This window comes from Muntiacus reevesi, chromosome 5 (genome assembly GCF_963930625.1).
Source record: "Muntiacus reevesi chromosome 5, mMunRee1.1, whole genome shotgun sequence".
NCBI classification, from domain to species: domain Eukaryota; kingdom Metazoa; phylum Chordata; class Mammalia; order Artiodactyla; family Cervidae; genus Muntiacus; species Muntiacus reevesi.
In genome coordinates, this window is record NC_089253.1 from 50,430,547 (window position 1) to 50,444,714 (window position 14,168).

General features: G+C 47.0%; 1 protein-coding gene across 5 annotated transcripts in view; it reads left to right on the forward strand.

The window, feature by feature from the left end:
- Window positions 1–14,168, forward strand: part of ATP2B4 (ATPase plasma membrane Ca2+ transporting 4) — a 104,651-nt gene that overhangs the window by 44,205 nt on the left and 46,278 nt on the right. For all 5 annotated transcript variants that reach the window (XM_065938193.1, XM_065938189.1, XM_065938191.1 and 2 more), the window contains exon 2: window positions 3,754–4,409. In XM_065938193.1, the coding sequence (XP_065794265.1) occupies window positions 4,217–4,409 (193 nt within the window). In that variant the 5' untranslated portion in view covers window positions 3,754–4,216. The remainder of the gene's footprint in view (window positions 1–3,753; window positions 4,410–14,168) is intronic.

The window sequence follows — 14,168 nt, forward strand, 5'->3', positions numbered from 1 at the left end:
CTTTGTCATACCCCTCCTTGCATGAAATGGTCCCTTGATGTCGCTGATGTTCTTGAGGAGATCTCTAGTCTTCCCCATTCTATTGTTTTTCTCTATTTCTTGGCACTGTTCATTTAAGAAGGCCTTCTTATCTTCTCCTTGCTTTCCTTTGGAACTCTATGTTCAGTTGGGTATATCTTTCTCTTTCTCTTTTGCTTTTCTCTTCTCTTCTTTTCTCAGCTATTTGTAAGGCCACTCAGACAACCATTTTGCCTTCTTACATTTCTTTTTTCTTGGGGATGGTTTTGGTCACTGCCTCCTGTAGACTGTTACAAACCTCTGTCCATAGTTCTTCAGGCACTTTGTCTACCAGCTCTAATCCCTTGAATTGATTTGTCACCTCCACTGTATAATTATAAGGGATTTGATTTAGGTCGTATATGAATGGCCTAGTAGTTTACTGTATTTTCTTTAATTTAAGCCTGGAATTTGCAATAAGGAGTTCATGGTCTGAGCCACAGGCAGCTCCAGGTCTTGTTTTATAGAGCTTCTCCATCTTTGGCTGCAAAGAACATGATCAGTCTGATTGTGGTATTGACCATCAGGTGATATCCATGTGTAGAGTCATCTGTTGTATTGTTGAAAAAGGGTGTTTGCTATGACCACTGTATTCTCTTGACAAAACTCTGTTTTGTGTGATTCATATTGTAGTCTAAGGCCAAACTTGCCTTGTTATTCTGGGTATCTCTTGACTTCCTGCTTTTGCATTCCAGTCCCCTGTGATGAAAAGGACATCTGTTTTTGGTGTTAGTTCTAGAAGATATTGTAGGCCTTCATAGAACCAGTCAACTTCAGCTTCTTCAGCATCAGTGGTTGGGGCATAGACTTGGATTACTCTGATGTTGAATGGTTTGCCTTGGAAATGAACCAAAATCGTTCTGTTGTTTTTGAGGCTGCACCTAAGTTCTGCATTTTGGACTCTTTTGTTGACTCTGAGGGCTAATCCATTTCTTCTAAGGGATGCTTGCCCACAGTAGGAGATAAAATGGTCATCTAAATTAAATTTGCCCATTCCTATCCATTTTAGTTCACTGATTTCTAAGATGTTGATGTTCAATCTTACCATCTCCTGTTTGACCACGTTCAAAGTTGATTCATAGATGTAACATTCTAGGTTCCTATGCAGTATTGTTCTTTACAGCATCGGACTTTACCTTCACCTCCAGACACATCCACAGCTGAGCATCATTTCTGCTTTGGCCTAGCTCTTCCCCAGTAGCATATTGGACACCCTCTGACCTGGAGGGCTTATCTTCCCGGGTCATATGTTTTTGCCTTTTCATACTGTTCATAGGGTTTTTGCAGCAGGGATACTGGAATAGGTTGCCATTTCCTCCTCCAGTGGACCAGGTTTTGTCAGAACTCTTCACTATGACCTGTCTGTCTTGGGTGGCCCTGCACCGTATAACTTATAGCTTCATTCAGTTATGCAAGCCTCTTTACCACGACAAGGCTGTGATCCATGAAGTGGTTGTTGCTAATGGTTATAACCTAGCTAATAATGCTGCTTGGAATTTTCCACTCGTTCAGGGGTGTGGGATCTCGCTCTCACAAGAAAAGATGGAGAGCCACATGGAGATTATTGCTCTTCTGCATAAAAGACTAGATAACAAAAGTTCATTAAGATCAAATTAACCTTTTCACATCACTTGAGTGTCCTATACAGGACACTGGTCATCTTTCATCTAAGATTTCCAGGTACTATTTCAATTTATGATGCCATTCATTTAACAATTTCTTCTCACAGATAAAGGGGGGAGGAACTGAGCCCTAAAAAAACTGAGCTCTAAGAAAGCTAAGTGACATGCTCAAAAGGTTCTTAGGAAGATGGTAAATCTGGTTCTGAATCTACTATGAGTTATTCAGTCAAAAAAATTAGCTGAATGCCTGCTTTGTGTAGGTGATTGTCTAGGCACTGGGGAGAAAGCATTGAGCAAGACACGTGAAAAATCTCTGCCTTCATGAAACAAACATGGCAGTAGGTGGTAGGAAAAAAAAAAAAAAAAAACGGTTATAATTTCCAGTTAAGCTGTCAGTCAGCACTGTCCTCAACATCCTCTTCAAAGGTTAAGGAGTTCTACTTAAGGGTCAAATGGGCTTCCTGCTGCTGTAGCCCTTCCCACTGCTTCCAGGCTTGGAGAAGAACCCGAATCGGAGGGAAATGTCTGTGGCACTGCCTGTCCGTGTGCCAGGAGGATTGAAGGGAGTGTGACACACTGCCTCAGCTTCTCTCCTTGTTCCCCAGGAATGACATCTAAAAAGAAAAGGGAGCATGATGTTTGAAAAACAATAGCAACAACAACAAAACAAAACGCTGCTTGTATAACCCTTTGTAAGTCAGGGTAGCTCTAAAAACTCACAGTAGGAGGAGTAAGCTGCCGGCATCCTGGGAGAGGGAGGGGTGTAACCGCCTCCATCCCAGCGGAATCTACCAAGAACAGGATTGATTAGAATTAGTAGCAACTTTGGCCACATGTGATTTTTGGAAAAGTAATTGATAAAGTAGCCAAGCCCTTATCTGATGACTCTTGTACTTCTTGTTCATCATCTAGAAGCAAGGACGTCATCCATGTATTAAAGAGGGGCTGACCAGGGCTGGGCCCTGAATGCTCTGGTGCCGTGTTCAGAAAGATCCCCTGCACATTTAAGAAGCTGGTGTGTGGTGGTCCTCTTGCCTGAAGCTGAGAACAGGACTTAGGATAAGCCTTTTTCTCTCCTTCATCCTCCCTGTTCCCACCCGTCCCTCTCCCTAGTCAGCATATGTGAGGTGACACATGGCTTCCCGAGAGGAGAACTGCTGACCTGAGACCCTCTATTGTCACTGACACGCAGGCTGACTTTGCTCCCCTACTGAGCTTGCTGTGGCCCTAGGCTCTAGCTGAATTGATGGCTGCCATATTCCTGCAATCTCAGAGAAATGTGAACACTCACAAGCTTCAAACTCTCTTTCCTCCTCAAAAGTCCTTCTGTTCCCATTATGTGTAAAGGTTCCACCCTGCATTGCCCACTGCCGGAGCTGTTTACCACCCTTGTCTCCCCAACGCTTTTTAAACTCCAAGATCTGAACTTAATACCTGATCTATTGACAACGGCATCAGGTTGCAGAATTTCTATACAGTGTCAGGCCAGGCATTCTGAGGGGCTGCAGGGGATGTGGACGTCTTCTCCCAGGTTGCCCTCCTGGTTTGTACATGTGTGTGTTAGGAGTGTGATAGGGTGCAGGGTTTGGAGTGATCTGGCAGGCTACCCTCCAGATCACTCTAGTCTGGACTCCTTTCCTGGTCTCTTCTCACCTCTCAGAGGTAAGATTAAAACATTCTAAGATTAAAAGATTAAAACAGACTAAAACATTCTGTTGCAGGTCCCTCAAATAGACAGGGAGAGCCATTAGAGGTTATATAACCCTTTATTTCCAAGTTTCTCAAGTTTTGGGATTTGTGTTGCTTGGTTTAGAAGAGGTGAGGTATGAAGGCTGGGGTGTGTCTGAAGTTATTTCTCTACATTGGAGTTTACAGGCTGCTGGGGGCCCCCAGGGAAGAAGGGGCCTCTCCTAAGTCTCCTCTACTCAGCTTAGGCCTCAGCTATCAGTTCAGCTCAGATATCAACTGTCACCTAAACCCTTGTGCTAGAATGAGTACCTCTTGTCCTTGTGGTTGCTGGATCCCAAGCTGTTCTAATTGTCTCTCTATGTCTGCCTTTGAATCTTTATTCCAGAGGCCTCGTTGTCGTCGGTTTCCAGGGAGCCCTCCTCTTTCTCCTGTCCTGCCACCTCTCTGCCACTGCAGTTGCTGTTTGTTGCTAAGGTTGCCTCCATGGTAACATGCACATCCTGTTTATACCGCCATCTGGGAAAGTTGGTCTAAACTAGGAACCTACCTACTCTGGACAACTGCTTCCATCACCACCTGGGGACACCAGTCATCGTAACACGTGGTCCGACTTACACTCAGTTCCCCTATCCTCTTCCTCCTTTGGCTGCCAAGCTTCATACACACAGAAGGACTTGGACCACAGGCTGCAGCTCTGAAGCTTCCTGCACAAGATATAGTCGGTCTTGTTCGCATCTGGACTCAGAGAAGAAAGAAGAAAGAAGTGAGGAAGAGAAGCGAGACACCCTGATCAGTGGAAGGGAGATTTCACATTTTCTCTGTTGAGGGGCTTGGTAACAGCAGGCAAAATGACGAACCCAACAGAACACACCTTGCCGGCCAACTCGATTCTCGAGAGCCGTGAAGGGGAGTTTGGCTGCACAGTGATGGACCTGAGGAAGCTGATGGAGCTCCGTTCAAGTGATGCAATAGACCAGATCAACGTCCACTACGGGGGAGTGATGAATCTCTGCAGTAGACTGAAAACCAACCCTGTGGAAGGTAAAGGCCATGCCAGCGGTGGGGGTTGGGGGAAGGCGGCCTGTGTTAAGATATATTGTTCTGTCTGCTTCTAGAGAAGGAATGTTTCTGGAGACCTTGCTACTATGTCTGTGCCTGGTGGGCAAAGTACAGTCTCCAAAGCACTGAAAAGATGTCAGGCTGTGGAGAGAAACATTATTTCTTTCCCAGAGATGAGGTTTAGTGACTGTGGTATTCTCTGAAGATCATTCTTTCCTTCTCTTTCTATATCACTGTACAGAAGGGGGAATGTCTCTTATAAATGTTTATGTTAGAGCTGTGTTTATCAGTAAATAATCAAGTCCCTAGCTCAGTATCAGTCTTCGATTGCAAAAGATTGAAGATATGATTCTTCCCTACCCTGGTCTTATAGTATAGTAGGAAGAAGAGTAGATGAGTCCATCTACCTAATGTAGTACTCCTCTATGGTACACAGTTAGAAATGGGATGATAAATCAAAACGTAGAGCGTTTACCCACCATACCTTTGGGTTACTCAGTTTTCTTTCAGGAAATTATTGATGACTTTTCCAACCCTGTCTGATGCACTTTTAGTATAGTTCTTCTTAATCTATTCTCTAAAGAGAATGAAAAATCCAGCTTCATGCTTACCTGGCTCAGCCCAATTGCCCAGTGAGCCATGGTAATTTTATTTCATTGAAACAGAGATAGTACTAATTTGCTCCTTTTTGCCTAGTTTCAGCATCTCTGCTATGGGTCCTTGCTTGGCCCTATCAGTCAAGCAGGCCTTGATTGGGTAGCTTGAGATAGAGCAAAGAGTTTGTCCTTTAGATGCCTTCAACCTCTTGAGGTGTACCATTTCTGACCCTTTCTTGGAAGCCACATCATATTTTTTGCCAGTTCTAAGAAGTTTTGGCCCCTAGCCAGTGTTATAAATTAGTGACTTGGAGTCCAGACTCTATGATTGAAAGAAATAAGGGAGAAATTTTTATCTAGATATCTGTACATTGCACATGTTTTATTTTCTTTACCAGCAGGGAGAGCTGCCTTACATGTTCTCTGTACTTCTAGAGTTCACTTTCTTATCTCATAGGCTTTGAGTTCAGCACTGGCTCTACCATTTACTAGCTGAATAACATTGAATAGTTTACTCATTCTCCATAAGTAAAAATCATTTTCTTTTTTGAAAATGATATTAACACTGGGATTAACTAATGTATATAGAGTGCTTATTCTAATAATGGGTGTTCAGTAAATTAGTTGTCTCACATTAAAAGAGTCCATGTATCTGACGATATTTGCCAGAATATGAGTGCCTGTGGAGTGCAATGTGTTGTTATATCTGGAGAGGCTACTGCAGTCTACCTGCCACCACTGTCCGTTTTCTCCATTCACCTCTCGATGTCAGAAACAGCCTGGTTAGGATGCAGTACTGAGTTGGTTTCATGTGGCTCAGTCGTTGCCTTCTGTTCAGTTTCTGATGACTGCCCTTTGGATAATGCATTCTTCTGGTCAGCTGGCGTTCTTCCTCTTGCCACTTTCACAGCGGCGACTGCTGTGTTTCCCCTGAGAGAATGCAGCACTCCAGGACACTCATCAGAACGTGAGCAGGGCCTTCCCTTCCCTCTTCCTATGCTGTTTTTCCCCTTGGCTCAGTCGCTTCTCTCACAAAGTGAAACTCCAGATAAACTGGAACCTGAGAAACTTCCAAGAGCAGAGTCCAGACTTTCCTCCCAATTTTCCAAACCCTTGCTCGTAGCTGCTACTGTTTACTTCTAGTTCCCAGAGAGCTCCATTCCCAAAGGCCAACATGTATGTTCTTTCATCTCAGAATCAGATATCAAATGCTTAGATTCTTTCCCAATCCCAGCTTTAGACCTATAGTTGAAAGTCACCTTCTGATGTCAGGTGCTTCTGTTGCTGCAGACCCTGACCACACCAGAACCCCTACCACCGGCACAGCTGTCCACTGCTGTTCCCCTGCTTCCTTAGATCAGACATGTATCCTGATGTTTCTCAACATCACAGCTTACTGTTGTGCTGGTCCTGGAGCTGGGGAAGCAGGCTGTCAGAAACAACCTTTCCATGAGTGATTTTCAGCCCTCAGTGCCAACACTGACCCCCTCACGTGTGAGAAGAGTAAAGGGGCAAGAAAGGAAGACACCAAAGAGCTCTCTCCCCAGACAGAGGCGATGCCGAGCGGTTTGTCTGGACAGGCTGAGAAAAGAGCATCAATATCCAGGTGGCAGGAAAAGCCAGCCTGTTCACAACAGACCACACTAGGGTACCTGGCAGCCTAGTGTAGCTTTGTCATGGTAGGCCCCTGCAGGCTAATAATAAGAACATAAAGAAATTTTCCCAGCTCTTGAATTCTGCCGATTGGAAAGTAAAGTAAAGTAAGATTGGGAAGATCGTTTCCTAGAATATGACCCTTCCCCTTTATTGTCTGTTGGATTGATAGTATCTTTAGGATAGATTGTTTTAAACTATAGCCCCTAAGGGACCTTATGGAACTTGTGGTTTATAACTTTTCTGACACTAACATAGTTTTATTTCTCTCTCTCTCTCGTTCTCACTCTCAACAGACCAAAAAAATTAAATGACTTGCCTAAAGTCTTGCCACAGGGTAGAACTTGATGGAATAATTCATGTTTTCTGATTTACAGACAACATGCAACCGCTGCCTCTTCAACAATGCTCTGCTGCCTCTTCAGCTAGAGCAGCAACACAGGGAATCTTAGAAGCACAGATATTTTTACAATTTGTTTTATATTCTGGTACCTGATAAAATGCCTAACTGTTACCCGATACTAATATGTATTTAATATTGCTAGTGTTCTTCAGTCCAATGGCTAGCTGGAACAAGAGGCGATGCCCCAGTGGCTAAGAGTTGGTTACATTTGAAACGACATGGAGGTGTTCAGCCTCCACAGTGAGCAGACACAAGGCTCAGTATGATCAACAAAGAGAAGGAAAGTTAGAGAAACAAAAATGGGTGGAGGGGATGTGAAAGAGGACACAGACTTTCATCTAAGCCACCAAAAATTCAGGGATCATGGCTGTGTTAAGGAAAAGCAGAGCGGCAGAGGTGACTGGGTGACTGGGTGAGTGGCTGTATTATGTGTGTGTCTATGTGCGTGTGTGTGTGTGCATGTGCGTGTGTGTGCGCACGCGCTCAGTTCTGCACACACTTGTGTGTGTGTGTCTGACTCCCATGGACTGTAGCCCGCCAGGCTCCTCTGTCTGTGGAATTTTTCAGGCAAGAATGCTGGAGTGAGTTGCCATTTCCTCCTCCAGAGAATCTTCCCGACCCAGGGGTCAAACCCACATCTGCCGCACTGCAGGCAGATTCTTCACTGCCGAGCCATCGGGGAAGCCCTCAGTGGTTGTATTGCCTGAGGTTTATCAGTAAGCATGTTGCACTGATAGTCTTTTCAGTTTGCTCCTTTCCTCATTCCAGTTTCTCTCTCTTTTTACTGCCGCTTGTCTCCTGATTCCATCCCCACCCCCAAATTTTTCCAGTCCTCAGAGAGCCAAGCAGTGTGGATGACACCCACTGGAAGGTAGCCTTGTATCTTCTGATCAGTTTTCCATGCTGTCTCCTGGCTTCCAAGAGCAAGAAAAACCTGTGTGACTCTGAACTGAGAATTGCCCATGGCTTAAGGGGAAGAGAGAAGTCTTTTACTTAGTCTCCCTTGGTGTGCAGGAAGGAGAGAAGATCTGGATGCGAGATTCTTTGGTGCAGACAGAAAGTTGTATGAATCCTCCTTCCCCACAGAACCTTTCCACATGGGTCCTCAGCTGTGTCACCCTTCTTCAGAGGAAGAATGATGTTTCCGAGGAGGCGCTATGCCAACAGTTAGGGGGGTTGGGGGACCCAGACCAGAAAGGGCAGAGAAGGGGAGCCTTGACTGAACATTGAATAAGTACCTCTGGGCTTCCTTCAGAAAGCTAAAGGCTATTTATATTGAATTTGGATCAAGAAGAACGTTGGTAGGAATTTCTATTTCATCTTTCCTGCTGTTTCTTTTCTCCTCTGCAGAGCTGAGGTATGGCCGTAGGACACAAGGATTCTAATTTCTTTTCAATGACAGTGAACAAATAGTGTCCAGCAGGTAGTGGGGACACAGTGGTGAACACAACAGGGACAGTTCTTCCTTCCATAGGGCTTGAGAGGCACTAAGAGAATTCACAGAATTAAGGCAATTTCAGAAATAGTGTCATAGTGCTCTGATGGTATTATGGGGACCTGTAGGGGAGGACAGGTGGGCCTAGGAGTGGGAGATAGGACTCCTCGATCATGTGACTGTCTAGGGACGCTCTGGCCTGGCCATGCTCTAGGGTAATTGCTACCACTTACTAAATGTTCCTGGCATAAGATGCAAGCATCTCTACCTTGCATAATTATTGAGCAGCTACTAGGTTTTGGGAGCTGAGATTCTTTGGGGAGGAAATGGCAGAAAGGGGAAAAAAACTGTTTTGAGACAGCCCAAATTTTGATTTTTGGTTCATTAACTGTAGGATTTGAGTTAATATCTCCTGCCACCTTATGGTCTCTGGGGTTCAGCTGTGTTCCTATTGTATTTCTTTTGCCACACCTTTTGAGGTCGGTGGCATGTCCCACCATGAGCTGTCTATTTCTCTGAAAGCTGGGACATACTGGGGTTGGGCTCTTTCTCAGTGCAGCAGATTGAAATTCCTAGTAGCACTGTCAATCTGGGAGAAAATTGCACACATAGCCCCAATAAATGTTCAACTACATACTACTGTGTTACTATTAGTACTTCTAACACTAATATCATTTACATAATAGACTCTGCAAGAAATAGGAATGGATAAAGTAATACAAAGAGTTCTAGTACCTTTCCCATGCTCCAACAGATGAATGCCTGCCTCCCATTTAGAGATCACTGCTTTGGAGAATGTTTATGTTGCCAGGGGGTATATAAAGAAATTGGCAAGTGGATATGGGATAGAATGGATGTGAGAAGAAAATGGGTACCTGGCTTCTCTGAGATTTTCCTCCCTATCGTTAGTCTGTTTATTAGTCTGTTATAGTCTGTTTCAGAAAATCCACTTTTCACTTAGTTTGGTTCAGTCGCTCAGTCATGTCCGACTCTTTGCAACCTCATGGACTACAGCCCACCAGGCCTCCCTGTCCATCACCTGCTCCCAGAGCTTGCTCAGACTCATGAACAGTCCGCTTTTAGGAGTCCATCCAGCTCAGCTGAGAAGCACAGCTAAGCTGCCTCTCTCTTCATGCCCTCTGCCCTGTAGCCATCACCTTGAACATGTCAAGTAAATTACCCTAAAAACATGGGCATGCCTGCCAAGATGAACAGTCTATGGTCCTCTCTGCCCATCACACTTTGGGTGGATATGTTAAGTTTAAGGTATGAGAGAGACTCATAGCAGAATATCTTTGAGGGAGGAGAATGGGGCAAACTGGGTTTCCTTGGTGGCTCAGACGGTGAAGCATCTGCCTACAATGTGGGAGACCCGGGTTCAATCTCTGGGTTGGGAAGATCCCCTGGAGAAGGAAATGGCAACCCACTCCAGTATTCATGCCTGGAAAATCCCATGGACCAAGGAGCCTGGTGGACTACGTGTAGTCCATGGCGTGGGGTCGTAAAGATTTGGACACGACTGAGCAACTTCAAGGGGGCAAACCAGCTCAAACAGCTGGAGAGCACTGTGATGAGAATAGCTGAGGCAAGTCCGGGAGCTTCAAAAGAGAAACATTTAGTATGTGGCAGTATTCTTGCCTGGAAAATCCCATGGACAGAGGAGCCTGGTAGGCTGCAGTCCATGGGGTCGCTAAGAGTCAGACACGACTGAGCGACTTCACTTTCATGCATTGGAGAAGGAAATGGCAACCCACTCCAGTATTCTTGCCTGGAGAATCCCAGGGATGGGGGAGCCTGGTGGGCTGCCGTCTATGGGGTTGCACAGGGTCGGACACGACTGAAGTGACTTAGCAGCAGCAAAGGGGTGGAGGTTTTCACAAAACCTCTAGGAAGCAGCGTCAACAGCAGGATGGTAGATGGTTGAGAAAGACAGGACAGAAAAAGTGCCCTTGCTGAGTCCTGCCTACCCCGCAGGGAATTCCATGTTGCCTCCTGGGAGTTCCTTGACTGCTTTGAGTTACGCCTAGGACTGAATTAGGCCAATGATGCATGACAGCCGCGGGCCTGCTCTTTCCGAGGCCAACTCCAGGTTCTCTGAATTCTTTCCTAGCCATCTCCTCCTTGCCTAGAGCTAGGCTTCTGGCTTAGCTGGCATAATGCTGCCAAGCAGGAAATAGGGAATTCTGGAGGCAGGGAGAGTCATTGCTTCTTCTGAACCTGAGAGCCTTCCCCGCTTTCTCCCCTCCCACCAGGCCTCGGGCCTTTTGTGCTCCACTCCCTTGGCAACGCAGCAGAATCTCTTGCAAGTTTTGTTTTGCTTTCAACCTTGAGGGTTGCCTTGCACTGAATGTCAGTGGGGGGTGGGAAGAAAGATAGCATTCCTTCTTCAGCCGAGGCAGATGTTGCATCTGCCCTTGGAAGTGGGGCTTTCACTCTTTTTATTTAGCTCCAAGGTGTGAGCACTGGGGGTGTGATACCAGAGGGGAGGATGAACACGCAGCCCAGGAGAGGGCGACCGGGCAGAGGGTAAGGAGGACACTCTGGGCAGCGCTCTCTTCTCTGTGCCGGAGTCGGGGAGCTCACAAAAGGCACACAGCAGAGAGCTGGACAGAAAGACACTCCCGGACGAGGCTGTCCGCCAAGGGCAGGCTGTGGGATCGAGAGTGAGGAAAGGGCCATTCTCTTCTGAATCTGTTGTCCCCTTGCTGTGACTTTCGGGAGGCTGCCTTCTCTCTAGGGGCTGGAAGGCCAGAAGGCACGGAGCACATCTCCAAGCTGCGGGTGTGATAAGCGGGAGATGCAGAAGCAGGGAAATGGCTCTGACTCCTCAGAGCAGTAGCAGTGGCTAGCACAGGAGCTGGCTGAAGCCTTTCAGTTCTCATGTTGATTTTAAGCTGCTCTTCCCTCTTGCTTTCCCTTGTGGCTCAGACAGTGAAGAATCTGCCTGCCGTGGAGGAGACCCAGGTTCAATCCCTGGGTTGGGAAGATCCCCTGGAGAAGGGCATGGCAACCCACTCCAGTATTCTTCCCTGGAGAATCCCATGGACAGAGGAGCCTAGTAGGCTACAGTCCATGGGGTTGCAAAAGAGTCGAACACGCCTGGGTAGCCAACACTTTCACTTCTGTTTTACCCCCTAGTCCAGGGTTTTAAGGTAGGACTTGAAAGATGTTCTGATGTCTGTTCTTCTCATGTACCGAATAGGATTGGCTTCTGAGCAGCCCAGAGAAACCTCTCCCTGGTACTGTCTGTGCAGCAGAAGATTCTGCTCGCCCCTTGGCAAGGTATCATCGCTCACACAGCTGGGAAGTCCCTCCCGCTGTCTGACCAGACTGCACCCTTTCTGCGCCGGCTCTGATAAGGGGGCCTCTGCAGACAGTCCTCGGCCTCCGTGGGGAAGCTGGCCAGGCCCTTCCCTCCTTCCCCGCTGGAGCCAGGCCACAAGGGGCTGGGCTGCCGCTCCTCCTCCCAAGCCACGGCGGAACAGACACAGATTTTCCACCGCCGCCCGTTCCATCTCCACAGGCCCCTGCCCGGCCGTGTGATTCCCCAGCCTGGGGTGCGGGTGGTGACTTCCCAGGCCGACATTCTTGTCCCCTTTCCCAGCTCATGTGCTAAATCTGGCTGAGGGCCAGAGGTACTCCCAGTTTGGGTGGGACTGTTTCTCGTATGTTCTTGGGGACATGGTTTCTGCTCATTTTCTTGATGTATTTCTAGGGGAAACCCCTTTCCAGTTTCCAGCATTCTCTTGCTGCCAAGTCTCCTTCCCCACTTTGGGAAGCGGTGTACTTGAGAAGCAGCTGTGAAGATGAGAGACTTAAACCCCCTCTGGCCTGGGCAAGCATTTCTGTGAAATCGCAGCTGCTGAGATCAAGGCCTGAGAGCCTCTCGGGGGCTGGAAGAATTGGAATGGAAAGCCCCACATTGGGGGCTGGCGGAGTTCCCGTCCCACATGGCTCTCCTGTGCGATGCTGCCTGTCAGAGCAGATTTCCAAGGCCACCCGCTAGCAGCCCCACAATGCCCCTCCCTGCCAGAGGGCCTGCGGGGTCCTGGGGCCACTTGACTTCTTAGCGGGGCTCTTATTTAAGAGCTGAGGGTGACTTAAGGTGGAGCAGACAGGTGAGAGAAAATGCAAAGAGGAAGTAAATGTGTGACTTTGAGAGCATCTAGGTAAGAGCAAGGCCTGACCTCTTTTGTTTTCCATAATGTGTCTTGTTTCATTTGCTTGGGTCCAAAATAAGGCCAATAATGAAACTTTTATTGAATATAAAATTCATAGGTTGGACTCTGACAGACCTGGTGCCACCATCCCTGAGGACAGGAAAAAGGCAGGACTAATTCACTGCAGTTGTAAATAAAGAGTAGGAACAAGACTGATTTGCCTAGAGGTGCAGAGAAAAGCGGCAAGTGGGCCTGCCCTGAGGTAAATAAAGAAGGCTGACCAACCATTCCTGTTTGCCTGGAGCTGAGGGGTTGTCCCAGGAGACAGGCGCTTTGGTGATGAAATCTGGAAAGTCCTAGGCAGAGAAGGAAAGGTTAGTAACAGCAAAATGGAGCCTTAGCTGAGTACAGCTGCCCCCACGCCCTCTGTGTGAGCTGGCATCCAGCTGCTGCTTGTGGAGCAGTTACAGACTGCCACATGTTTACTGGGGTAGTTACCAGTGGGCAACTCCCAGTTTCCCATCTAGGCCTCCTTCAGTTTGCTTGTATGTGAAATGGGGTTGATAACAGCTATCACACAGGGCTTTGCAGTGTTTTGGTAAGAAGACACAAATGTGCCTGGCACAACTGTAATCATTTAGTTCACGATGATATCTGTTACTCATGCAGTTTATTCAACGAATTTGTGTACACATCAGGCACTACTCCAGACCTAAGGAACGAAGACAAAAATCCTGATCTTGTAGAGGAAGATAAACAAATGTAGAACAAATATATCAAATAACCTATTCCAGGAGAAGACCTATAGAGGGAAACAGTTGAGCAGGACAAGGATCCCATGTGCTGGGGCAGAGACGTCCGAGTAAAATACATTGGTCAGGGTGGGCCTCACGTGGCAGGTGGCGTTTGTCCGCAGACCTGAAGGAAGTGAAAGGACAAGCCGTAACTAGTGAAGGGAAATCTGAGAAAGAAAACAACACGTGCAGGGACCCTGACATAGACATCTGGCGCACACAGAGAGTGGCCGGAAGGCCAGCTTGGCGGGATCTCAGCGATCAAGGCGGAAATAGTAGCACTTAACAGGTGGGGAACTGGGTGCTCACAAAGGGGGCCTACAGGCCGTCATAAACTTACTCAGTTTCACTCCACGTAAAAGGGCAGATGAGTGTCGTGGATTGGGTTGAGAGCGATCGTTCTGGAAACGGGATAGACTGAGAACAGAAAGGTAAGGATGGAAGCGGGAGGCTAGTGGGGCAGTCGCCGTAGTCCAGCTGAGAGATGACCAGGGCTTAGACCAGGATGGGAGCAGTGGAAAATGAGAAGTGAGGGGAATCTGGATATATTTCGAAGGTAGAGATGATAAATTTTCTGACTAAATGGATATTGTAGATAAGAGAGAGAAAGAGGAGTCAAGGATGATTACGAGGCATTAATATGAGAACAGAGTGGGGCAGGGTTACCTCAGTGGAAGTGAAAGTGTTAGTCGCTCAGTCT